General features: G+C 36.1%; 1 protein-coding gene across 14 annotated transcripts in view; it reads right to left on the bottom strand.

Annotated features, from left to right (window-relative positions):
• SETD2 (SET domain containing 2, histone lysine methyltransferase) overlaps positions 1–27,831 on the bottom strand; it is a 145,663-nt gene that overhangs the window by 44,434 nt on the left and 73,398 nt on the right. For 13 of the 14 annotated variants that reach the window (XM_077129503.1, XM_077129511.1, XM_077129512.1 and 10 more), the window contains 2 exons: positions 8,530–8,578; positions 6,493–6,676 (listed from right to left, as the gene is read on the bottom strand). In XM_077129503.1, the coding sequence (XP_076985618.1) occupies positions 6,493–6,676; positions 8,530–8,578 (233 nt within the window). Of the gene's footprint in view, positions 1–6,492; positions 6,677–8,529; positions 8,579–27,831 lie in introns of those variants that run through there. The other variant, XR_013162787.1, reaches the window with a different exon arrangement.

Below are 27,831 nucleotides of genomic sequence, written 5' to 3'. Positions count from 1 at the left end.
TCAAGAAATTGAAAAGAAATCTACAATACAGAACATGAGAAAATATTTGGAACCATATTTGATAAGGAAATTAAATTAGAATATATAAAGATTCCTATAACTCAATATCAAAAAAGACAAAAAACCCAATTTAAAAATGAGAAAAGGACTTGAACAGACATTTTTCTGAAGATACACAAATGGCCAAAAAGGACAGGAAGAGATACTCAACTTCATTACCCACTATGAAAGTGCAAATCAAAACCAGAATGAGATACCACTTCATACCCACTAGGATGGCTATTATAAAAAACTCTGGAATTAGCAAGTGCTGGCAATGATGCAGAGAAACAGGAAACTTTGTACATTGTTAGTGGGGTGTAAAATGGTACAGTTGCTGTGGAAAAGTTTGGTGGTTCCTGATAAAGTTGAACACAGAATTACAATTAGACATGGCAATCCCACTTCTAAGTATATACTTAAAAGCAGAAACTTAAACAGATATTTGTATACCTGTGTTCAAAGCATCATTACTCGCAGTAACCAAAAAGTTAAAGCAACCCTTTTATCCATCAGATGAATCGATAAACAAAATGTGAATATACATACAATGGAATATTATACAGCCCCAAAAAGGAATGAAATTCTGATATATGCTATAACGAATAAACGTTGAAGATATCATGCTAGTGAAATAAACCAGACACAAAAGGACAGATATTATATGATTTCACTTGTATGAAATAACTATAATATGCAAATTATCACAGAAAGTAAATTACAGGTTATAGGGGTTGGGTGGGTAAGGGGAATAGGGAGTTATTGTTTACTGGGTACAGTTTCTGTTTAGTGGGATGGAGAAGTTTTGGTAATGGACAGCATGATGGTATCACAACATTCTGAATGCAATTTTATATAGTATATATGTTACCACAATACATTAAAAAAACAAAAAAACAAATCTATATGCAAATAAAATTGAGGATTCAAATCTAGCAACTAAGCAAGTCTACTTGTAAATTCTTACACATGGACACCACAAGGCCACATAAGAAAATTCAGGGTAGCACTAAACATAACAGCAAAAACTAGAAAATCTTAATGCTCATCCATAGGAGAGTATCAACTTTGGTATATTCAAGATGGTGTTATTTAAATGTAAAAGATACAAGTGGGTATACGTAGGAGTGACAGTTTGATTTGTAAGATTTTTGAGATTCTAACTCTTGTGCTAGGATTTCCATTACTCATTACATTCTAATAAATAAATAACTAATAAATAAGTATTTAACTAATAAGTAGTCCATGCATAGACTAATGATACAAAAACCCAAAAATAATTCAATAATCAATCCAATTTAGGACCCCTAAGGTCCACTGTAAACAAGAGATTGAATATGAACAATATTAACAAACTTGTGAGATGATCTTCAAAAGCTCAAAGGCCTCACTGAATTCCAACCAGATAAAAGAAAAAGAAATTTCCATATAAACATACAGTAGTGAAACTGCAGAAGGCCATATGCAAAGAGAACAACATAAAAGCAGACCAAGCGAAGTCAGGTTGCTTTTCCGCAGCCTTATAACAATTACCCCAACAGTAAGTTTCACAAAAACAATAATGAAAGATGGAACACTAAGGAATAACTTCTTAGAAGTCTTCAGAGAAACAACCCAGCAAAACTTTCAAAAATAGGGGTAAATATTCACATAAACACTTTTGCACAGCAGAAATATTTATAACAGCCAAAAGCAGAAATAATCAAAACATCTATTGACTGAAACATTTATAAAGAAATGGTGGTACACCTATACAACGGCAAACTACTCAAATAAAAAAGAACTGAGACACTATGAATGAATTTCAAACCAAGGGAAAAAAGGTAGAGTCAAATGCTACATACTGGATGATACCATTTATATGACATTCTAGATAAGTCCAAAGTCAAAACTAGAGGATCTGCTACCTATCATGACTGGCCAAAACCATTCTTGCCAATTCTAAAGAATACCTAGGGCATTATATAAGATTCTACAAAGGTTCCAAGCACTAGGGTAACCTTCCAGAAACCTACAACCTCCAGATAGGTCCCTGGACTAGGTATGTCCTGAAATGCAGAGGGGCCAGCCCTTCCAGAACATCAACTAGTTCTATTCCCCAACCCCATATTATCGACAGCCCCTTTCAACATGAAAAAGTCAGAATAGGCATAGCCCAAATACCCCTAAAGAATGGTAGAAAGATCAAAGGTGATGTCAAGTTATACACAGAAGGTCGGATTTAACAAATGAATATGATGGCTGAATCACACGGATATTTCTTTTAGGCTCCTGTACCTTAGAGCAGCTAGAAATAAAAACCTAAAATTGTGGAACTGTAACCCACAGCAAATTCTGAAATCTGTTGCTTTTATGTATACATGTTATTTAAAGAGAAGGAGGAGTATAATAGAAAAGATAAGATTTAACAAATGAATATGACTGTGTAATCATTACATTGATATTTCTGTTGGTCTCTAGTGCCTTGAGCAGCTAGAGAAAAAATGAAAAATTGTGGAACTGTAGCTCATACCAAACTTTAAAATCTGTTCTATAACCACTTGTTAAAATGCACTTGGAAATGTATTGCTTTTTTGTGTATATATCATATTACACACACACACACACACACACACACACACACACACACACACACACAACATTTTAAAAAAACCAAAAACTAGAAGATCAGTGGCTGCCAGGAGCCAAGGGTGAGGGATGGGGATGGGGCAAAGAGGGACAAAGGGACTGACTGCAAAGGGACACAAGGGAACTTTTTGAGGTGATGGATGTTTTCTATATCATGACTATGTTGATTGTTACAGAACTATATGCATTTAACAAAACTCATTGAATTATACTTAAAATGGTGAAATTCAATGTAAGTAATTTATAAATGCTGATTAAATACATTTTTTTAATGAGGGGTGGCTGGCAGTGGAAAGAAAAAAAAGCAAAAAACCTTTTCTAGAAAAAGACAAATATTTATTACGAACAGTAACTCACCAAAGAAACACATTAAAAGATACTGCAAAAAACAAGTAAAATGATCCAAAAAAGAAGGCTTGAGATAAGAAAAGGAGAACAAAGAAACTGGTAAACTGGCATGGGAGATAACATTATTTATCACAACAAAAACACATTTTAACCTTAATCCACATTCCTATGGATGTGAACCCAGTGTAAATAGGACCTTTTGAAGATGTTAGTTTTAGCTAAGGTGTGGGTCTTAATCCACGTTATTGGAAGTTTTATAAAGAAAAAACAGAAGTCACAGAAACTAGAAAGAAGAGGACATCACCATGTGATGGGAGGCAGAGATACATGTCAAAAAATACCCAAGGATTGCCAGCAGCCAATATCAGATGCTACAGACACTGGGGAGAAAGCAATCCTTGCTAATATCTTGATTTTGGACTTTTGGCCACAAAACCACAAGGAAACAAATTTCTGCAGTTTAAGGCCATATAGTTTGTGGTGTTTGTCATAGGAGTCTGGCAAAATGAGACACTTGTGTGAACATAAACTGCATAAACATGTTTGTGTGTAGATATATACATATTAATTAACAACAGCTGATAATGGGGGGGATAAGAAGGAATACTAATACTGGACAACAACAGTATATAAACTGAGAAGGCTGCGTAGTAGTAGTAGGCCCAAGTAGTGTTCTAAAGCCCTTACATTGTTTGGGATAACTGAGTAGCTTTAGACAATTAAGTTGACTGAAATAACCAGTTAAAAGATTAGTGCGCACACACACACACACACACACACACAAATATTAGCACAATGAGTTTAAAAAACAATTAGCTACCAGCAATTTCTCAAGTACAGATGATTAAAAGTAAACAGAAGGAAAAGATACACCTGTTACATTCATATCAAGAGAAAGAGAGCATATCTCTATTAATATCAAACAAAAGAGATCTTCAGGCACATTATAAAGCAACTCTCAATAAAATTTCAAGGACTAGTATCACATGGACCAATTAATGGCAATTAAGTTGGAAATTTAACAAAAATAAATTCAAACATCTTTTGAAATCATAATAGAAATTTTAAAATATTTAGAAGTAGACTGATGAAACAGTATTATCAAAAATGCTGTTCAGGATGGTGCGACGGTGGCTCAGTGGCAGAATTCTTGCCTGCCATATCAGAGACCTGGGTTTGATTCCCAGAGCCTGCCCATGTTAAAAAAAAGAAAAAAAGCAAGTGCCATTCAAGTAGGACTTATCGGGAACTTTGTATCCTTAAATGCTTTCACTAGTAGAGAAAAAAATAAATGGGGAAGATTAATGAGCTAAGAGCCCAATTAAGAAGTTTTATACATATATAAAATAAGCTTATAATCTGACTTATGATTCTGCCTAAGAGTCATCCCCCAGCGAACCTCTTTTGTTGTTCAGAAGTGGCCTCTCTAAGCCAACGCCACAGGTGAACTCACTGCCCTCCTCCCTATGTGGAACACTACTCGCAGGGGTGTAAGTCTCCCCGGCAACACACGACATTACCTCTAGGGGACAAACCTGGCTCTGTTATTGTGGAAGTAAGAAAGTTTTCTTGACCAAATGGGAAGAGAAAGGAAACATTAAGATTCAGTGACTGCACGATTTCAAATAGTACCAAGAGGCCATTCTGGAGTTATTCTTATGCAGTATATAGATATTAGATATCCCCATCCAGTTTTTGGTTTATTGGAGTAGCTAGAGGGAAATACCTAAAACTGTTGAACTGTAATCCAATAGCCTTGCTTCTTGAAGATGACTGAATAACTACAGAGCTTTTAAGGTGTGATCGTGTGATTGTGAAAAACTTGTGACCAAATACTCCCTTTATCCAATGTATGGACAGATGAGTAAGAAAAGAAAAAAATTTTGAAAAGACAAAACAGTTCTTTTTTTTCTTCTTATCTTCATATTAAGAGAGAAAGAAATACAAACATGAGTAGAAATCAATTACCAAGATAAGAAATGCTAATATTCTGAGGTTTGTACTAGAGGTCCTAAAACACAGAAATGCATTAACCATAAGGGGAAGATGTATACATTCACTCAAACATACTGTGCCAGTATGAAAGGATTTATGTACCCTAGAAAAGCCATGTTTTAATCCTGATCAATCTTGTGGGAGCAACCGTTTCTTGTAATCCCTATCCAGTACTATCTATAAATTGGAAATTTGATTAGGTTCTCTCCAGGGAGAAGTGGCTCAGTCAATTGTATTAAACTTGATTAGATGGAGAAGGGTCTCTATCCATTCTACGTGTGTCTTGATTACTTTACTGGAATCTTATAAAAGAGGAGACATTTCGGAGAGAGTTCCTTTAACTTTTGAGAACGAGGAGAAAGCCGCAGAAGGACAAGAGAACCACAGAGTCCACTAGCCAGCGACCTTTGGAGATGAAGAAGGACGCCCCCGGGGGAGCTTCACAAAACAAGAAGTCAGGAGAGAAAGCTAGAAGGCTGTCGCCATGTTTGCCGTGTGTCCTTCTAGATGAGAGAGAAATGCTGAACTCACTGGCCTTTTTGAACCAAGGTATCTTTCACTGGATGCCTTAGATCGGGCATTTCTATAGACTTGCTTTAATGTGGAGATTTTCACAGCCCTAGAACCTTAAACTAGCAACTTATTAAATGCCACTTTTTAAAAAAAAATACCATTTCTGATATATTGCACTCCAGCAGCTAGCAAACTAGAACATATACCATAATCAGTAACTTCTTATATAGCAAAAGACAGAGTCAAAAGACAAAATCATAAATAGGAAGGAAATATTTGCAAAAGCTCTTACCAAAACAGAATTATATCTAGAATACATAAAGAACTCCTAAAACTCAAAAAGAGAACTCAATAAACGAGCAACATATATAAAAATATACTTCACAGAAGTCAAAACAGGAATGGCCAATAAACATAAATATATATGTTCAATTAGGGGAATGCAAATTAAAATCACGATGAGTTACCATTACAGATTGCACAAAATTTAAAATGTTGACAGATGAATTATATAAACGCTGTATCTTAATGTTTTAAAGGGCAAATTTAATTTTAAAAGCTTGTTTGGAATAACTGTTTTCTATCCCCTAGTGGGTGATTATTGGCCTGTTAGTCTACAGCATGACAACAGAGCCTCTGACCCAGAGATCAGAATTTTCACTGGTATGGCACAAGAGTCACTAGAAAACAACTCCCCTTCCCCTTTAATGTACAAATCTTTGGATCCCCAAATAGCATTTAAATGTGATCAAGCAGAAACCACTCAAGTACCAAAAAAATCTATCAGTCTTCACAGCAATTATTAATGTCAAAGGAGACTCTGTCCCAAGATTTATCAGTAAAATTTTGTACTCACCCATCCAGAAAAAATACTAATTCCAAAAGCCCACGGTGTCCAAGATCAGAAGTATATGACTTGAGCACTTTTTGACTTCTCAGAAAAGAGAGTAACTCACACCGGCCACTTACCTGTCATCTGGCCTTTTTGTTCCCCGCTCATAGGCAGAAGGGGGTGGTGAGAGTGAGCCCCTTCGTTTCCTTTTCTCTTTATTTTGAGTTTGCTTCTCTGGGTCTCTCTCTCGAGACCTGTTAGGAGTCTTTGGGGCAGCTGTTTGATCTCTGAAGCCAACAGCATCCCTTCCTCGTTCAGATACTAAGGGGAAAGCGTTTATAAAAAAGTTTATTTTTATAAATTTTTCTCCACCATCATGATAGTATGTCAACTGTGTGAGAAAATTTCTCTCCCAAAAAATGGATATATGGATTCTTTCCTTATATACCCAGTCCTGAACTCGGGTGCAACAAAAGGTCTTATGTGTGTGTGCTCTACTTCCTAAAGGTCTCTTTCATCAATGCCCCTTTTTTATTTTCCCCACCAAAGCCCCAGTCTAAGACTTGAACTAACAATGTCTCTGGGACATTTGCATGCAAGATGTTTCTGTGACTTAAGCAATGCAGTCTGCTTGTCTGTTCAAAATGTAAGAAGCGTTTAATCGCCCCTATAACTTTCTGTATTTATAATTTGTAGAAAAATAGTCTGGCATGCTAAGCATAAAGCCCTGCATGGGAAGTCTCTTTACTTGGTTTGGGGTTGGGGGGGAGAAGAAGTGAGGCTTAGTAGGCAATTTTTTATGAACTATGACTTCAAAAAGAAAAGATCTAAAGCATAGGTGGTAACAAGTTATTCCTTATCAGCACTAGCAAGCTATATCTTCAGAAAAAGAAAGCTGGAGTCCTATCCAAAGGTACCCTTCTTCATTTACATTGCTACTCTTTATCCAGAATGATTCCAACTCTCACTATCTTTACTTATCCAAGTCCATCACTATTGCTCCTAAAGGCTCCTAAAGGCTATAATGATGAATTATAGTTGATCATTCCCTGTGTCTCATGGAGAGCTACACCAAAATAAATTTTCATGAAATATCAGGTAGAAACCCTAATAGGTATTTACACTTTTCCCATCTTGTTAACGGTTTCAACTAAATGAGCCCAGAGAAGCTGGCCCCTGATTCGTTATCATCTATAGTAGTACCACTGGTTTTGGCAACCTAGACTGCCCAGCCCTTCCTTCATTCTCATGGGAAGAATTCTTTGCAGTCTTAAGGATGATGTCTGGCTATAAAGGGAATAAACCTGTTGAATTAAAAATATCCAAAAGATGTGACAATGGAAGCAAGGGTCATCTCATGGGTCTTTAACCTACAAACTATTTAAGAATATATATATATATATATATATATATATAATTTCATTCCAAAAGAAAAGGAAAAGGCCAAAAAAAGGATCATACTGCCTCCTGCACTCTATTATTTATATTGGGTCAGTGCTGGCAGGGCTCAAGAAACCAATGACAGTCACTTTAACTGATCTCATTGCTTTGACTCCTAAAGAAGTTGGAAACAAAAAAATGGTAAAGCTCAGAAACCAGTCTCCCAAAGCCTCCCTGTTAACTGCTCTGTAACAATGATGCTCTCAGAATATGATAAAAGTTTAGAACTTTCCCCAGAAAAATTAATAGGTATATAGGATGTTGCATATAAACATCTAACAATAAAGATCCTTTCACAGACCTCTAGGAATATAGGTTTAAGAATGTCTGGTCTAGAGGGACAAATGAATGGAAGAACAACTACTAAGGCCATGACTGTAAGGGAAGTCAAAACACAGGGAGGGGTGGGACACAGTGGCTGAGCAGGTAGAGTTCTCGCCTGCTGTGCTAGAAACCCAGGTTCGATTCTTGGTGCCTGCCCATGCAAAAAAAAAAAAAAACAAACAAAAAAAAACCACAGGGAGTATAAGGAACACCTCCTTTGGCAAAAACCCACTAAGAAAGATTAAAACAGTGTGTGTCCACAAACTTTTACACCCAAGTATTTCATTTACCTAATTACATATTATCTGGCTCCCTGCTGGCCCTGAAAGGCTAGAGTTCTCAGTTACCTCTGCATATTTCCAAAAGAATATTTGTAGAGCCATATACACAGAGTATATCAGAATACCTACTTGCATTCTCCTTTTCAGTCTGACTTTTCTTTGGAATTCGATATACCTCCTGCAAAAAATAAACCAGAGGAAGGGTTATTAACATGGAATAGATGTAGTGACGGTTTTGAAGATGAATGGTTTTACGTAGCAAGAAAAAAATGGGGAGGAACATGCTGACATTAATTTTCTCCATAATCAGACTTGTAACTGGTTTTAAAAACAAGTAAAATCATATATCACAAATATATCTCAAAAACAAGATATACACATACATACGTATGTATGTGTGTATATATATGAGCATCTATCATAGCTTGTATCTCTGGCAAAGTAGCAGACTAAGTGACGGGGCATTCTATTCCTGGCAACAATATTCTTTCTGATAATTCTAATTTCTGTATGCCTTCTGCATATATAGTCTGACATATAAATTTAAGTCAACTATAATTCCTTTACTGAGAGTATCATTCATAAGAATAATTCTGAAGTCTCACTCCCCATCCCTTAAGGGAAGAAAATGTTAATAATAACTCAGCAATATAAAAGCACTTAGGAAAATTTACACATGTAAGCCAATTCTTGTTATCAGCATATCTTTCTATAAATATATTCAAACTCAACTTCACTAACGGTCAAATGTAACATCTTTTCATGGAGTTATTGCTATTGAAAAAACAGAAAAAATAAACATTAAATCATCATTGCTCCTGAAAAGGCATCTAATACTACAACAGGTTTTTTTGAGAAACAATACTGTTTTTAAGTATTAAGCTACCTTTTCTTGCTGTGTGACTCTAAGGCCTAAAACCTATTTTACAACCTGAAACAATCCATCACTATTTCTAGTCCATCAAATAGCTTTTGAGCACAAAACTTCCTTACCCATCCACCTTGTTAAGTGGGCCAATGACACATCCACATTCTCAACAGTACATAATAGGATACCATCGCTTTTCAGCGTAATCTTGTCATACTGACCACACCTGTGTGACCCAATAATACCACTTTTAGCAGAGTACTCTGAGAAAAGTCAAGAACTTCTCTTTCTAAATCATTGTTGGTCCTATTAATATTTGTGAAAAATGAGAAATAATCCAAATGTCACCAAGGAAGGGTCAAGATGTATAATATTTAGGTGCCATTAAAAGTGACAAATGTGGACTATGTAGATACAGGGCCATCTGTATGAATGTAGATTTTAAAAAAACCTTCAATACTGCATGCATACTTTATCTAATAAAGATAATGATTATTAATATTTACTGTGTACTTATCCTACATGCCAGGTACTATGCTAAGCATTTCAAATGCATTATCTTATTTGAGCTTCAAAACAATCCTGTGAGGTAAGTACTATTATTTCTATTTCTTCCTTTAAAATACTTAGCAACCTACGGTTATGATGCTATCAAATGGTATGACTCTAGAGCATTATTTATCTTCTGAACTAGAGGACACAAGATAAAGTAAACAGCGTTACTTTGGAAAGTAGTAGGGATTTTAGGGATTTATGCATCTCCATCCCCTCAGGCTTTCTTTCCTATGAAGAAGGACTTCCATTAAAGCTGTATTTTTCAACTCCTGCTGTATAATTAGACTACCCCAGGAAAGTATTATAGAAAGACCACAAAACAAAATGAATCTAAATTATAGGCATCCTTAATTTTTTAAAATGCTCTGTAGGTGATTCTGATATACAGAACCAAGGAGCTACTGACCTTTGGTAATAGCTACCTCTCACTCCTCCCCATAAGGGAAAATTTGGGAGAAAGAGCTATGTATGCCTGACCTCAGCTCTGAGTCATGTGGGTTCTCTTTCCACTTGGTCTGCTTTTGTCTACAGAAAAGATAAATTCCAGCCTGCTCCTGGGGTGATTTCCTGTCAATGTCTGGCTGTGAGCAAGACTGAATCAGAGATATAGGCAGGAAGAACAAAGCTGACATTCTTCTCTGGCTGTCTCCTTGGTCTATCTCTCAGGGGGGTTACCAAACTTTGGTAAGGAGTAAAAGTACCATTTATGAGCACCTACTCGCACCATAAGCAAAACAGGTATTCTACTAATTTTTCAAAAGCTTGAAAACGTCTGTTGCATTAAGCACTATAAACCTACACACTCCAAAAGATAACAGGTTCATTTATGAAGGGTGCTTAAAACAGATATATTGAGGGTTAGACTAAGGATAAGATACAATTCACAATTTTAATCTATTTAGGCTTTTTATTTTTTGGCGTAAGCTCTTGGCATTACAAGTGTTCATTACAAATGATTAATTTATTACACGGCCTTCAAATCGGGGGCTCACTCTGTGGTGGTAGTAAATGTACCATAAGAAATGCTTCTGAAAGATAAGCTCTTGGATTGATTCAAAAGTTAACAGCATGGGAGCCAAGCACACCACTGGTCATGAGTGGTGGTCACCTGCCCCTTTAGAAGGCTCATAAAGAGGCAACTTAAAGCGTGAAGATGCTGGAGGAGGATGGCCACATGTTTGAACATGCCCTGCTCCTTCAGAAGGGCTTCAGATGGGAGACACTGAAATATATTTTGTGTCATGCTTTGAAATACACTGCTAAGTTCAAAGTATATTCTGATATTCACAAAATGGATGATTGTCACTTTCGAGTGATTAAGTATGGATTATTTCCTGTGTCCCTAACACTATGGGGAAAAAGTCCTATAAATATTTGCCCCAAACATTTGGATTACTTACTTGATTCTTTTCTTCATCTAGTCAAGGCTGCATATAAAATTGCATACAAAATTTACGTTGGAGGAAATTAAGATATCTACTCCCTCCTTATGTTACACATCAGAAAGTGAAGTTTTGAAAATGCAAATGAATTTTTCCAGAGTCCCACAGTAATAAAATGGCAGTTAACCCCAGAACCCAGGGACTCACAAACCACCATTCTTTCATGACATGCCAATATCTTGAGCAGTTTTTAACAAAGTAAATGATGTTACATAAATGGGTAACACGAATGAAGACAACTCAGATAATTTTCTGCAATGGACTCTGTCACCTATGTGAGAACTTTACAAACAGACTTCCACATCACTCAGACTAACAATAACACGTTTTTTACACAAGACAGAATGATCTTTAAAAAAATCATAGTAATCTTCATATGACAGCTTTCATTTCAACTTTTAATTTGATGTTAACCCCTCAGAGGGGCCAAAGAGAATCTACTTCCCCACTCCAGACAATACTCTACATATTATCCTGTTTTATTTCTGTGGTGTCTACATTCTACTCCCAACTAACATACGCACTCATACAGACTCAATATGTAGTTCTTAAGGACTAAGATTGTCCTGTTCTTTGCTGTATCTCTAGCATCAAGAACAGTGCCCAGCACATAATCAACACTCAAATATTGATTGAATATTTGAACTTCTACCTCTAACTTGTAGAAACTAAGCACACAGAGTTACATAAACTCAAAGAATTGCATGATTCTTTATCATTAACCTATAAACCAGCAATCTTTTCATCCCTGGTAAGAATGCTATTCACAGGTCTCTCCTATTAACTACAAGCATTCTGTATTTCCAGGCTTTTCACTGTAACCTTCTATAAGCTTAGAACAGCTTGCCCTTGGCCAATCATTATTCTTTAGTCTAAGACTCAAAATCTATCTTAAGAAACTGTCTGATAAGCCTATGCAGTATCAATGCAGCTAACAATTAGAATATTTAAAATATATATTTCTATTCTATAAATCATTTGTTTCTTTCATGTTCCTCTTCTGCTAAGATACTATTTTATATCTGGGTATAAAAGCAAATTCTTTCTGAGTGAAAATACGATAGTGTGCCGGTTTGAATCTGTGGTGGACTCCAGAAAAGCCATGTCCTTTAATCCTCATTCAGTATTGCTGGTTGGGAGCTTTTTGATTGTTTCCATGGATTGTGACCCATCCAATTGTGGGTGATAACTTTTGATTAGATGGCTTCCATGGAGTTGTGACCCCCACCCATTCATAGGTGGGTCTTGATTACTTTACTGGAATCCTTTAAAAGAGGAAGCATTTTAGAAAAAGCTTGAGAGCCACAGGACAGCAGGAGAGTCACAGGAGAGGCAACAGCCAGAGACCTTTGGAGATGAAGAAGAAAACATCCCCAGGGGAGCTTCATGAAAGAAGCCTTGAGAGAAAGAAGCTAGCGGAGGTCGCCATGTCCCCCATGTGTCTTTCCAACTGAGAGAGAAAGAACTTCATTGGCCTTTCTGGAGTGAAGGTAACCTCTTGTTGGTCCCTTAATTTGGACATTTTTATAGACTTGTTTTAACTGGGATATTTTCACAGCCTTAGAACTGTGAAGTTGCAACTTATCAAACTCCCCTTTTTAAAAGCCATATCCTTTCTGGTATATTGCATTTCAGCAGCTAGCAAATTAGAACAGATAGAAAAAGGGGCTTAAGAGTATCCCAAAAAGGAGACCAAAAACTGTAAAAGGAAAATGAGAGGTAAAAAAGACTCAAATAATATACTCTTTGGAAAAGCTATGTAAATAAAAGAAACAAATCCAGGAGAATCCTGTGAGAGATGTGGGCAGTAAATATAATTCCACTCCTTATTAAAATGTACTAATGTGTTAACAACAACCGTAAAACACAACATTCTAGAACCAAAGAAAACAAAGAATAAGTCTATTATATAAAGGAAATTCATTCATACGTGAATAGTAAACAGGAGAACTATGTAATTACAATGTGGACACTACACTGATTCACAAAAGAATTTCTCCACCATGTTAATATTTGTACTGCCAAATAGCAACATAAGAAATGGATGGAAAGAGGGATGGGTAGATATGTGATAAAACAAGTACAGAAAAATGTTTATGGTGGACTTTAGGTGATAGGATACACATGATCACTGTAAAATCCTTTCAGCTCTCAGGTATTTGAACATTTTCATATTAAATTATTAAAAAAAGAAAACGCCAGACATTAAAAAAAATAACAGCAATGTTAGGGAACTTCTTCCCAACCATACACACAGGTATGCACATAAGTGGAATACACCTTCATTCTGGGCAGATGCAGACCATTTATAAAAATAGACTATGCATAAGGCCATAAAGAAAAGCCTCAGGGTAAGTTCTTAAAGAGTAACATCATACATACTGTGCCCTCGAAATATAATGCAATAAAATTAGATAGAATAAAAGGACTATAGACAAGGTGATAAAACACTGAAACAGCAAAAACTAGAAATTAACAAATTCAAGAGTGGTTCTTTGAAATAAGTTAAAATGAACATGAGAAAACAGACGATACAAACAGACAAAATAGAGAACACAAAGGGAGAAATTAACTATGCTTACACAATGAATGCACAGCATCATGAATAGCACTGCACTAATATATTTGAAAACAATTCCTAGAAAAATATAAAATGCCAAAATTGGCACAGGAAGAAACAGAGTACTTGAATAGGTAGATGGCATGAAATAAAGTGAAATGATAGTCATAGTTTCTCCTAACCAATCTAAACCAGTTGATTTTAAAGGAGACTTCTAAGAAACTTGCAAATACATTCTATTACAGGAAGGAAAAAAATCTATACCAAGAATTATATTTAAAGGAGAAAGTACATTCTCTTTAAAATTTGACATCAGACGTGGCCAAAACCTTAAGAAAACAAAATTAAATAAATCAGACGTATAAGATTTAGCAAGAAGAGTTTTAAAAAAGAAAAGATTTCTGTTCCATGAAGCAATCACTGATAAAGTTTATTTACTGATGACAAACTGAAAGGAGTTATTTTTAACATTTATAGTAGGCAAGATACTACAAGGAACTACTCTAAATTAATAAAACAGACCAGTCCAATCAAAACCATTCTTGCCAATCCCAAAGAATACCTAGGGCATTATAAAAGATTCTACAAAGGGTTCCATGCACTAAAGTAACTTTTCAGAAACCTACAACTTTCAGATGGGTACCTGGACCAGATAAGTCCTGAAATGCAGAGGGGCCAGCCCTTCCAGAACATCAACTAGTTCCATTCCCCTATCCAATATTATAGTCCCTTCTAACATGAAAAAGAGAGAATGGGCAAAGCCCAAATACCCCTAGAGAGTGGTAGAAAGATCAAAGGTGATGGTGGAGTTATACATAGAAGATTGGGCTTAACAAATAAGAATGAATGCTGAATCATTATACTGATATTTCTTTTAGGTTCCTGTACCTTAGAGCAGCTCGAAATAAGCGCCTAAAACTGTGGAACTGTAACCCATACCAAACTCTGAAATCTGTTCTACAACTGACTGTTATGATGAACTTTGAAATCTGCCGCTTTTATGTATATATATTATTTAAAGAGAAGGAGTATAACAGAGAAGATAGGATTTAACAAATGAGTATGACTGCAGAATCATTATACTGATATTTCTGTTGGTCTCCAGTGTCTTGGAGCAGCTAGAAGAAAAACCAAAAAGTCGTAGAACTGTAACCCGTACCAAACTTTAAAATTTGTTCTATAAGTACTTGTTAAAATGTACCTGGAAATCTATTGCCTTTTTGTATATATGTTACTTTTTTTTTAAACTTTTTTAAATTAATTAAAAAAAATTAACAAGCAAAACATTTAAATATCATTCCATTCTACATATACAATCAGTAATTCTTTTTTTTTAGTTGAACTTTTTTTTTATTAATTAAAAAAAGAATTAACAAAACAATTAGAAATCATTCCATTCTACATGTACAATCAGTAATTCTTAATATCATCACATAGTTGCATATTCATCATTTCTTAGAACATTTGCATCGATTCAGAAAAAGAAAGAAACAGACAATAGAAAAAGAAATAAAATGATACTAGAGAAAAAAAAACTATACGTACCATACCCCTTATCCCTCGCTTTCATTTACCACTATTTCAAACTGAATTTATTTTCACATTTGTTCCCCCTATTATTTATTTTTATTCCATATGTTCTACTCTTCTGTTGATATAGTAGCTAAAAGGAGCATCAGACATAAGGTTTTCACATTCACAGAGTCTCATTGTGAAAGCTATATCATTGTTCAATCATCATCAAGAAACATGGCTACTAGAAAACAGCACTACATTTTCAGGCAGTTCCCTCCAGCCTCTCCACTACATCCTGAACAACAAGGGGATATCTACTTAATGCATAAGAGTAACCTCCAGGATAACCTCTCGACTCTGTTTGGAATCTCTCAGCCATTGGCACTTAGTCTCATTTCATTCTTCCCCCTTTTGGTCGAGAAGGTTCTCTCAATCCCTTGATGTTAATTCTCAGCTCATTCTAGGGTTTTTCTCAGACCCCTGATGCTGAGTCTCAGCTCATTCCAGGATCTTTGTCCCACATTGCCAGGAAGGTCCACACCCCTGGGGGTCATGTTCCACCCAGAGAAGGGGAGGGTGGTGAGACTGCTCATCATATTGGCTGGAGAGAGAGGCCACATCTGAGCAACAAAAGAGGCTCTCTTGGGGGTGACTCTTAGGCCTAAATTTTAAGTAGACTTGACCTATCCTTCGTGGGGTTAAGTTTCATATGAACAAACCCCAAGACTGGGGGCTCAGCCTATAGCTTTGGTTGTCCACACTGCTTGTGAGAATATCAAGAATCCAACTTGGGGAAGTTGAATTTCTCCCCACTCTCACCATTCCCCGAAGGGGGCTTGCAAATACTTTTCCAGTCACTGATCAAATCATTCTGGGATTCATCGGGGGATCACTCTGGAAAAACCAACAAAATCTCATGTGCTACCTGAGATTTCAAGTACTTATGACATTCAATCAAACTATCTACATGAGTTATATTAGGAAATGCTCTAGTCAAAATCTAAATTTTGTAACAAACATTTTTTGCTTTAGTCTCACACATAAGGTGACATTTTAAAGTATTAATTATCATCTATTTTCAGCACCCTGCAATAATGACATTCCTTTGTTCTTCCTCATGCAAAAACATTTATAAAATTTGTACATTGTACATTTTACTATTATTATACACTCTAGGAATTCCTAGATTATACCATCTTGATCTTTACCATCTACCTTTCTTCCTGATTTCATTTATGTCCCCAGCCCTCCTCCCTCTATCATTCTCACATGCAGCTTCATTCAGTGTTTTAACATAATTACATTAGAGTTAGGTAGTATTGTGTTGTCCATTTCTGAGTTTTTGTTGTATCCAGTCCTGTTGCACATTCTGTATCCCTTCAGCTTCAATTACCCACTATCTTACCCTATTTCTATCTCCTGATGGTCTCTGTTACCAACAACTTATTCCAAGTTTATTCACTAATGTCGGTTTATATCAGTGAGACCATACAGTATTTGTCCTTTACTTTTTGGCTAGTCTCACTTAGCATAATGTTCTCTAGGTCCATCCATGTTATTACATGCTTCGTAAGTTTATTCTGTCTTAAAGCTGCATAATATTCCATCGTATGCATATACCAGTTTGTTTAGCCACTCGTCTGTTGATGGACATTTTGGCTGTTTCCATCTCCTTGTAATTGTAAATAATGCTGCTATAAACACTGATGTGCAAATGTCCATTTGTGTCTTTGCCCTTAAGTCCTCTGAGTAGATACCTAGCAATGGTATTGCTGAGTCACATGGCAATTATATATCCAGCTTTTTGAGGAACCGCCAAACTGCCTTCCACAGTGGTTGCACCATTTGACATTCCCACCAACAGTGAATAAGTGTGCCTCTTTCTCCACATCCTCTCCAGTACTTGTCATTTTCTGTTTTGTTGATAATGGCCATTCTGGTGGGTGTGAGATGATATCTCATTGTGGTTTTGATTTGCATTTCTCTAATGGCCAGGGAGGTTGAGCATCTCTTCATGTGCCTTTTGGCCACTTGTATTTCCTCTTCTGAGAACTGTCTGTTCAAGTCTTTTTCCCATTTTGTAATTGGATTGGCTGTCTTTTTGTTGTTGAGTTGAACAATCTCTTTATAAATTCTGGATACTAGACCTTTATCTGATATGTCATTTCCAAATATTGTCTCCCATTGTGTAGGCTGTCTTTTTACTTTCTTGATGAAGTTCTTTGATGCACAAAAGTGTTTAATTCTGAGGAGTTCCCATTTATTTATTTCGTTCTTCAGTGCTCTTGCTTTAGGCGTAAGGTCCATAAAACCGCCTCCAATTATAAGATTCATAAGATATCTCCTTACATTTTCCTCTAACTGTTTTATGGTCTTAGACCTAATGTTTAGATCTTTGATCCATTTTGAGTTAACTTTTGTATAGGGTGTGAGATACAGGTCCTCTTTCATTCTTTTGCATATAGATATCCAGTTCTCTAGGCACCATTTATTGAAGAGACTGTTCTGTCCCAAATGAGTTGGCTTGACTGCCTTATCAAAGATCAAATGTCCATAGATGAAAGGGTGTATATCTGAGCACTCTATTCGATTCCATTGGTCAATATATCTATCTTTATGCCAGTACTCTGGTGTTTTGACCACTGTGGCTTTATAATATGCCTTAAAGTCAGGCAGCATGAGACCTCCAGCTTCGTTTTTTTTCCTCAAGATACTTTTAGCAATTTGGGGCACCCTGCCCTTCCAGATAAATTTGCTTATTGGTTTTTCTATTTCTGAAAAGTAAGTTGTTGGGATTTTAACTGGTATTGCGTTGAATCTGTAAATCAATTTAGGTAGAATTGACATCTTAACTATATTTAATCTTCCAATTCATGAACATGGTATGCTCTTCCATCTATTTAGGTCTTTTGTGATTTCTTTTAACAGTTTCTTGTACTTTTCTTTGTATAGGTCTTTTGTCTCTTTAGTTAAATTTATTCCTAAGTATTTTATTCTTTTAGTTGCAATTGTAAATGGAATTCATTTCTTGATTTCCCCTCAGCTTGCTCATTCCTAGTGTATAGAAACACCACAGATTTTTGAATGTTGATCTTGTAACCTGCCACTTTGCTGTACTCGTTTATTAGCCCTAGTAGTTTTGCTGTGGATTTTTCAGGGTTTTCGATATATAGTATCATATCATCTGCAAACAGTGATAGTTTTACTTCTTCCTTTCCAATTTAGATGCCTTGTATTTCTTTTTCTTGCCTAATTGCTCTGGCTAGAACTTCCAACAGGATGTTGAATAACAGTGGCGATAGTGGACATCCTTGTCTTGTTCCTGATCTTAGGGGGAAAGTTTTCAGCTTTTCCCCATTGAGGATGATAGTAGCTGTGGGTTTTTCATATATTCCCTTTATCATTTTAAGAAAGTTCCCTGTATTCCTATCCTTTGAAGTGTTTTCAACAGGAAAGGATGTTGAATCTTGTCAAATGCCTTCTCTGCATCAATTGAGATGATCATGTGATTTTTCTGCTTTGATTTGTTGATATGGTGTATTACATTAATTGATTTTCTTATGTTGAATCACCCTTGCATACCTGGAATGAATCCTACTTGGTCATGATGTATAATTCTTTTAATGTGTTGCTGGATTCGATTTGCTAGAATTTTGTTGAGGACTTTTGCATCTATATTCATTAGAGAGATTGGTCTGTAGTTTTCTTTTTTTGTAATATCTTTGCTTGGTTTTGGTATGAGGGTGAAGTTGCCTTCATAGAATGAATTAGGTAGCTTTCCCTCCACTTCAATTTTTTTGAAGAGTTTGAGAAGGGTTGGTACTAATTCTTTCTGGAATGTGTGGTAGAATTCACATGTGAAGCCGTCTGGTCCTGGACTTTTCTTTTTGGGAAGCTTTTGAATGACTGATTCAATTTCTTTACTTGTGATTGGTTTGTTGAGGTCATCTATTTCTTCTTGAGTCAAAGTTGGTTGTTCATGCCTTTCTCGGAACTTGTCCATTTCATGTGCATTGTTGTATTTATTAGCATCAAGTTGTTCATAGTATCCTGTTATTACCTCCTTTATTTCTGTGAGGTCAGTGATTATGTCTCCTCTTCCATTTCTGATCTTATTTATTTACGTCCTCTCTCTTCTTCTTTTTGTCAATCTTGCTAAGAGCCCATCAATCTTATTGATTTTCTCATAGAACCAACTTCTGGTCTTATTGATTTTCTCTATTGTTTTCATGTTCTCAATTTCATTTATTTCTGCTCTAATCTTTGTTGTTCCTTTCCTTTTGCTTGCTTTGAGGTTAGTTTGCTGTTCTTTCTCCAGTTCTTCCAACTGGACAGTTAATTCCCGAATTATTGCCCTTTCTTCTTTTTTGTTATAGGCATTTAGGGCAATAAATTTCCCTCTTAGCACTGCCTTTGCTGCATCCCATAAGTTTTGATATGTGGTGTTTTCATTTTCATTCGCCTCGAGATATTTACTGATTTCTCTTGTAATTTCTTCCTTGACCCACTGGTTGCTTAAGAGTGTGTTGTTGAGCCTCCACGTATTTGTGGATTTTCTGGCACTTTGCCTATTATTGATTTCCAACTTCATTCCTTTATGATCTGAGAAAGTGCTGTGTATGATTTCAATCTTTTTAAATTTGTTGAGACTTGCTTTGTGACCCAGCATATGGTCTGTCTTTGAGAATGATCCATGAGCACTTGAGAAAAAGGTATATCCTGCTGTTGTGGGGTGTAATGTCCTATAAATGTTTGTTAAGTCTAGCTCATTTATTGTAATATTCAAATTCTCTGTTTCTTTATTGATCCTCTGTCTAGATGTTCTGTCCATTGATGAGAGTGGGGAGTTGAAGTCTCCAACTATTATGGTAGATGTGTTTATTTCCCTTTTCAGTATTGGCAGTGTATGCCTCACGTATTTTGGGACATTCTGGTTCGGTGCACAAATATTTATGATTGTTATGTCTTCTTGTTGAATTGTTCCTTTTATTAGTAGATAGTGCCCTTCTTTGTCTCTTTTAACTGCTTTACATTTGAAGTCTAATTTGCTGGATATTAGTATAGCTACTCCTGCTCTTTTCTGGTTGTTATTTGCATGAAATATCTTTTCCCAACCTTTCACTTTCAACCTATGTTTATCTTTGGGTTTAAAATTTGTTTCCTGTAGACAGCATATAGAAGGATCCTGTTTTTTAATCCATTCTGCCAGTCCATGTCCTTTGATTGGGGAATTCAGTCCATTAACACTTAGTGTTATTACTGTTTGAGTAGTACTTTCCTCTACCATTTTGCCTTTTGTATTTTATATATCATATTTAATTTTCCTTCTTTCTACACTCTTCTCCACACCTCTCTCTTCTGTCTTTTTGTATCTGTCTCTAGTGCTCCCTTTAGTATTTCCTGCAGAGCTGGTCTCTTGGTCACAATTTCTCTCAGTGACTTTTTGTCTGAAAATGTTTTAATTTCTCCCTCATTTTTGAAGGACAATTTTGCTGGATATAGAACCTTGGTTGGCAGTTTTTCTCTTTTAGTAATTTAAATATATCATCCCACTGTTTTCTTGCCTCCATGGTTTCTGCTGAGAAATCTACACATAGTCTTATTGGGTTTCCCTTGTATGTGATGGATTGTTTTTCTCTTGCTGCTTTCAAGATCCTCTCTTTCTCTTTGACCTCTGATATTCTGACTAGTAAGTGTCTTGGAGAACGCCTATTTGGATCTATTCTCTTTGGGGTGCACTGCACTTCTTGGATCTATAATTTTAGGTCTTTCATAAGAGTTGGGAAATTTTCAGTGATAATTTCTTCCATTAGTTTTTCTCCTCCTTTTCCCTTCTCTTCTCCTTCTGGGACACCCACAACACGTATATTTGTGAGCTTCATCATTCAATTCCCTGAGCCCCTGCTCATATTTTTCCTTTCTTTTCCCTGTAGTTTCTGTTTCTTTTTGGATTTCAGATGTTCCATCCTCCAGTTCACTAATCCTATCCTCTGTCTCTTGAAATCTACCATTGTAGGTTTCCATTGTTTTGTTCATCTCTTCTACTGTACTTTTCATTCCCACAAGTTCTGTGATTGTTTTTTCAGACGTTCCATTTCTTCTTTTTGTTCATTCCTTGCCTTCTTCATGTCCTCCCTCAACTCATTGATTGGGTTTTTGATGAGGTTTTCCATGTCTGTTCGTATATTTAGAATCAGTTGTTTCAGCTCCTGTATCTCATTTGAACTATTGGTTTGTTCCTTTGACTCGGCCATATCTTCAATTTTCCTGGTGTGATTTGTTATTTTTTGCTGGTGCCTGGACATTTAATTACCTTAATTAGTTTATTCTGGAGATTGCTTTCACTAATCTTACTTAGGGTTTTCTTACTAGATGAGTTTGTTGTCTATCTGTTCTTTGACCTTCAGATCAGCTTTTTCTGGGCCTCTAGCTTTAGTTTTGTTTAATGGAGGGTAATTTTTCAGTTCTTGTTTTCTTGTTTCTTGTTCTCCTTCTAAGGTGCCTTTTCCCTCCCCACCCTTAGCAGGGTCTACATAGGTATTACAGACTCCAGCCGAGTTTTCCTGGATTAAACTGGCCTGCTATCAGGGGGAAGGAGTCACCTCTGTCAGTTTTCCCTGAGGGTGAGACGCAGCAGGTTGAAAGACTTTCCTGTGAAGTCTCTGGGCTCTATTTTTCTTATCCTGCCCAGTATGTGGCGCTTGTCTATCTGCGGGTCCCACCAGCAAAAGATGTTGTGGCTCCTTTACCTTTGGAATGCTCTCCCTGCTGGGGGCGTGGTGGAGACAGAGGAAAGGTTGTAGGCTGGTTTTAATGGCTTCAAATTGCCAAGCCCTGGGGTCTGAATTCCTTGAGAGAGAGATTCCACCTGAGCTGCGTTTCACCCCTCCCCTGGGGAAGGCTTAGGCAGGAGACAGCCTTGAAAGCAGTCCCTTTCTGCATATGCCTGGGGCAGCTACAGCCTGTGCAATCCCGCCACTGAATCCAGAGGCAGCCATGCCTCCGTAGAATCAGCCACAAAAGCCTCTGTTTCATCCCCTTTCCTCTTTTTCGGTTAGCCCAATAGGCAACCTCCGCCTTGACCAGTTTCGCCTGAGCTGGGGGCCTATTTTTAGTAGTCAGAATTTGTTTATTAATGCCACAATTAGTGTTTGGTTGGACTCAGTCCCTGCTACTGTTAGAGTCTCTTTCCTTTCCCTCTGGGAAGCCGCCTGTGGGGGAGGGGCGCTGGGTGCCGGCTGCCGCGGCTTGGGGAACTCACTGTTCCAGAGACTCGCAGCCAGTCCAGCTGGTCCAGACTGGGGTACGCTGTGTGTCCGGTCACTATCGTGGCTCTGGGAGCTGTTCTGTACTGTTTCTGGTTATTTAGCACTTGTTCTGGAGGACGAACTAAAACGCGCACATTACTAAGCCGCCATCTTGGCCCCAACCTATATGATACTTTTCATAATTAAAAAAAAGATAGCAACACCAAAAGAAAAGTAGAAACCCAAACATAATGAAAAAATGTTTAAATTTATTAGTATTCAGATAACAGTAAGACAATACTTTTTACTTGCTAGATTAACCAAATTTAGAAAATCAGATAAGATAATGCAAGTCTGGTAAGGACTGCTGGTGTAAGTCCTCTTCAGAAAGGCTGCACCAGCCTGACTTCTGACTGCCCTTGGTATCCTAGGACCTGAGTAGCTAGCAAGTCTGCACCTGCTATATTTCCCAAAGAAATGTCATATTGTTTCACATAGAGGACATGTGGAGAATGTTCATCATCCTAATGTTGTAGTGAAAAGGAACTGAAGACAATCTGGGTGTTCATAATTAGGGAAAGGATAGGTAAAATATGGTAGATGCACATCAGGGGATAAAGTGCAGCATTTAGAGGCAAAGGACTAAAAAAAATAAAGAGCAATATGAATGGAGCTTAAAGACTGCTAAATTTAAAAAAAACAGATAACAGAATGAGATAACACAGTACATGACATATTTATTATATATATTATGAGTATTAAAAATACATGTAAAAAATGTGTATAAATATTCATCTCAATTGATGCAGAAAAGGCATTTGACAAAATCCAATATCCTAAAATGACAAAAACTCTGAACAAACTAGGAACAGAAGGAAACTTCCTCAACCTGATAAAGGACGTCTATAAAAAATCCAAAGCTAACAGTAAAGGACTAAAAGATTTTCCCCTGAGATCAGAAAAACACAAGGATATGTGCTCTCACCACTTCTATTCAGCACTGCACTGAAGTTCTAAGCCACAGAATCAGAAAACTTGGAAAGGAAAAAGGAAAAAGTAAAACTATCTCTAGTAACAGATGACACGATTTTGATATAGAAAAATCTAAAGAATCCACATACAAAAAAATATGAGAAGTACTAAATGATTTCAGTAAAGGTACCAGATATAAGGTCATCATACAAAAGTCAGTTCTATGTGGAACATGACTCCCAGGGATGAGTCTGGCCCCGACACTGGGGGACCGACAACGCCTCTTAACCAAAAGAGGGGAAAGAAGTGAAACAAAATAAGGCATCAGTGGCTAAGAGAGTTCAAATAGAGTTGAAAGGCTACTGTGGAGGCTACTCTTATGCAAGCTTCAGATAAATATTGCTAATTGCCTTGGTCTGTTAAAACCCATCCAACATCATTTCTGTTAACTTTTAAGAACACCTAGGGCTCTGAGACTCGATAAAAGTTTCATGCACTAAATTTATTTTCTTGAAACCCATAACCTCCAGAAGGTTCCTGGACCAGATAAATTCTGAAACCCAAAAGTGCCAGGCTTTTGAAGTTTATCAACTAATTACATCCCCTAATCTTTAGTGCTGACACCTGTTCTCAACATGATCAAGTTAGAATGGGTATTCCCCAAAGATCCCTACAGATTGAGAGAAGGATCAAAGGAGAAGGAGGAGTTATAACAGAGAATGTAGGATTTAGCAAATGAGTATGACTACTGAATCACTATACTGATAATTACTTTACCCTCTAATGTTTTGAAGCAGCTAAAAGGAAAAATCTGAAATAGTGAAATGGTAACCCATAACAAACACTGAAATCTGTTCGTAACTATTTGTTAAAATGTACTTTGAAAATGATTGCTTCTTCTTTCCATATGTTATATTTCACAATAAAAAATGTTAAGTCAATTGTATTTCTATACACCAGCAATTGAACAAAACAAAAATGAAATGAAACAATTCCACTTAAAGAACAAAATGCTAAGGAATAAATTTAACTAAGGAGAGTCAAGACTTGTACACTGAAAACTACAAAAGATGTTGAAAGAAATTAAAGACCTAAATAAATGGAAAAACATCCAATGTTCATGAATTAGAAAACTTAATATTCTTAAGACAACACTCAAACATTTCAACAAAGATCAGAGTACTCAGCAAACATTTCAACAAATAGTGATGGGACAACAGAATACCCACATGCAATAAAGTTTGAGCCTTACCTCACCATATAAAAAAATGACCAGAAAACAAATCAAAGACCGAAACGTAAGAGGTAAAATTATAAAATTCCAGAGAGGTAAATCTTCATGACCTTGTTTTTAGCATTGGATTCTTAGACATGACATCAAAAGCTCAAGTAACAAAATTAAAATACAGATGGACGTTATCAAAATTTAAAACTTTAGGACACTATCAAGAAAGTGAAAGACAACCCACAGAATAGGAGAAAATACTTGTAAACCACATATTTATAAGGTTTGGTATAGCCCAAATGTCCATTAATTGACGAATGGATAAACAAAATGTGGTATATTCGTTAACAGTGGAATATTATTCAGCCATAAAAGAGGAATGAAGTACTCAAACATGCTAAAACATGGATACACCTCAAAAGCATTATACTAGACACAAAAAGCCACATATCTTATGATTCCATTTCTATGAAATGGCCAGAATAGGCAGATCCATAGAGACAGAAAGCCAATTAGTACTTTGGTCAAGACCAAATCTGACATACAGCCTATTTTTGTTAGTACCACATGCCCCAGCTGAGAATGTTTTTTATATTTCTAAAGGATTGAAGGAGAAAGAGGAAGAGGGATGAGAAAAAGATTCACAACTCTAAACATTAGTGTAAAGATTTTTAAAAATCCATTTATCAAATTACAGCAACAAAAATAAACATACAACATATATCTCAAGTATGTCTGGCTCTACACCACCCATCGTCCCATAATACAAAAGACTGGACCAACACTAACAGGTTCTTGTGCTCTTTTCTTTCTTAAGCATGAATTCTGTAAATAGTTCTGTACACAGGATTTAAGTTTTCTATAAGAGAAGGCAGACTATTTAACTGCTATCATCCTGTCCAATGTTAACTGTTTAAGAGTCTGTGGTTTTACCTCATAAATTGCACTGTAAACAGGGGGAGGGTTAGAGGAGGGACCTTTAATAGCTCAGATAGGTCATAAGGTTTGATTGGAGAAAAAAAATTAGAAGATAAAAATACATACTGGAGGTTTTAAGAAATCACATTTATGAGAGGGGAGAGAAGGGAGGGAACGAAGGAAGGGAAGGAGGGAGGGATGGGGCATCGGGGTAGGTAGGGACAGTACAATTTTATGTATTCTTTTAAACTGTGAAGAGACACTCTTATTTTTAACTACAGACAGATGGGTATCAAGAAATGAAAGGTACTCAAGTCTGTTTTCAGTTTTTAGCCACTCAGAAAAATGGGCAATGGATATGCACACATTTCTCAAGCTAGGAAATACAAATGGAAAGATGTTCAATACCTCATGCGTAAGAGAAATGCAACTTAAAAGTACAATGATATACCATTTTTCCCTACCAGTCTAACCAAGATAAAGTCTGACAATACTTGTGTCAGCCACGGTATGGTGAAATAAACACTCTTGTGCATATACATTAATGACAGGAATTTAACTATGAAGAGCAATTTGACAATGCCTAAAGTTATCTTACTATATATTCCCACCCATGTAACAATTACTTTTTGCAGCACTACTCAGAAAATATCAAAGTTTTACATAGAATTTCAGCGATTCTAAATATCCCTTAAAGTTCAATCATGGATCACAGATTGAAAATCTCTACAGCATTAAGTTAAAAAAGCTTTCAGAACAAAAACTAAAATGGTTTCTATGATTTCAGAATGAATTTGGACTTACTACAGTTTCTAAATCAGAAGCAGATTAAGGTAAATATAAAAAGTATCTTCCAATGATAAATAATTGCATAATTGCCTAGCAAGAAAATGGAAATCATTATTTGTTGGTTCAGAAAAAGGAGTGGAAAGAATATAGGATTTAAATCAAAAGACCTGAGTAATGTTCAGCTCTGACACTTAAAAGTTAGGTATTCTTGGTAAAGTCAAAACCTCATGGGTCTGTTTCTTTCATTTTACAGGTAATAAAAATATCACTACTTACATTACAGGGTTGTAAAAATTACATACTATCATTTAAATATTTTCTGACCACCTAGTAAATAAAAACTACACACTACGGATTCAAGAAGCAGGATGACATCATAAAAAAAGATGGATCTTTTCTTTTTCTTTCAAATATTCATGAAATGCCAAACTATATACCAGGTTCTAAGATAAGTAGCTTATTCCAGAGTTGGGGAAGGTAAAATACAAGATGAGCCTAGAACACCATGCTGTGTCAGAAAGTGCAAAAGACAATGAAGACATGTCAAAAAGACACAGAAGCCAATTTGAAGGGGCTTCCCCTGACCAATAATTGTACAATTTAAGCATCAAAATAATAGAATTAGTGGATCATAACCTACTGAATAAAACAAGAATCCATGAGTCCATACTTATGTAAATCACTAAAAAAACAAGTAAATGGGAGAGGAGGGAAAGCTCTCGCTTACAAAAGAATGCTGACCAATAAACAAAGCAATAAAACAATTATGGATTAGAAAATCCACTTGGCAGCTAATATACTAATATCAATCTCAGGAAAATCAATAGATGTTAAAACTACCGGATAAATTTGATGAAAAACAGATTTTTACTTAGTCCCAAAGCTGCCCCCATATGATACTTTTTAATTATAAAAGGAAAACAGTAACTTTATAAAAGAGAATCCTGGCAGTCATCATCCTAGGCAAGTGATCTATGCCAATAATGGGACAAATCAGTATCATGTGAGAAGAACACTACTGTAATATTTCCGACAGAAATGCAAAACCTGAATCCAAACAAGAAGAAACTTCAGACAAGCCCAAATGGAGGGATATTCTACAAAAGAGCTGGTCCATACTTTAAAAAAAAAATGTAAAGTTCATAAAAGACAAAGAAAGATTAAGGAACTATTCCAGTTTAAAGGATACTAAACAGATATAACTCAATATAATACTTGATCCCAGATTAGATTCTAGACCAAGAAAAAACAAAAAAGCAAAACTTTTTCTTTTGCTCTAGGGGACATTATATAAACAACTGGCAATATTTGAAAACGGTATGCTTGTTACTATACAGTAT

This window comes from Tamandua tetradactyla, chromosome 15 (genome assembly GCF_023851605.1).
Source record: "Tamandua tetradactyla isolate mTamTet1 chromosome 15, mTamTet1.pri, whole genome shotgun sequence".
Lineage (NCBI taxonomy): Eukaryota > Metazoa > Chordata > Mammalia > Pilosa > Myrmecophagidae > Tamandua > Tamandua tetradactyla.
The sequence above is the reverse complement of the archived record's forward strand: the minus strand, read 5'-3'. Positions and strand labels throughout refer to the sequence as shown.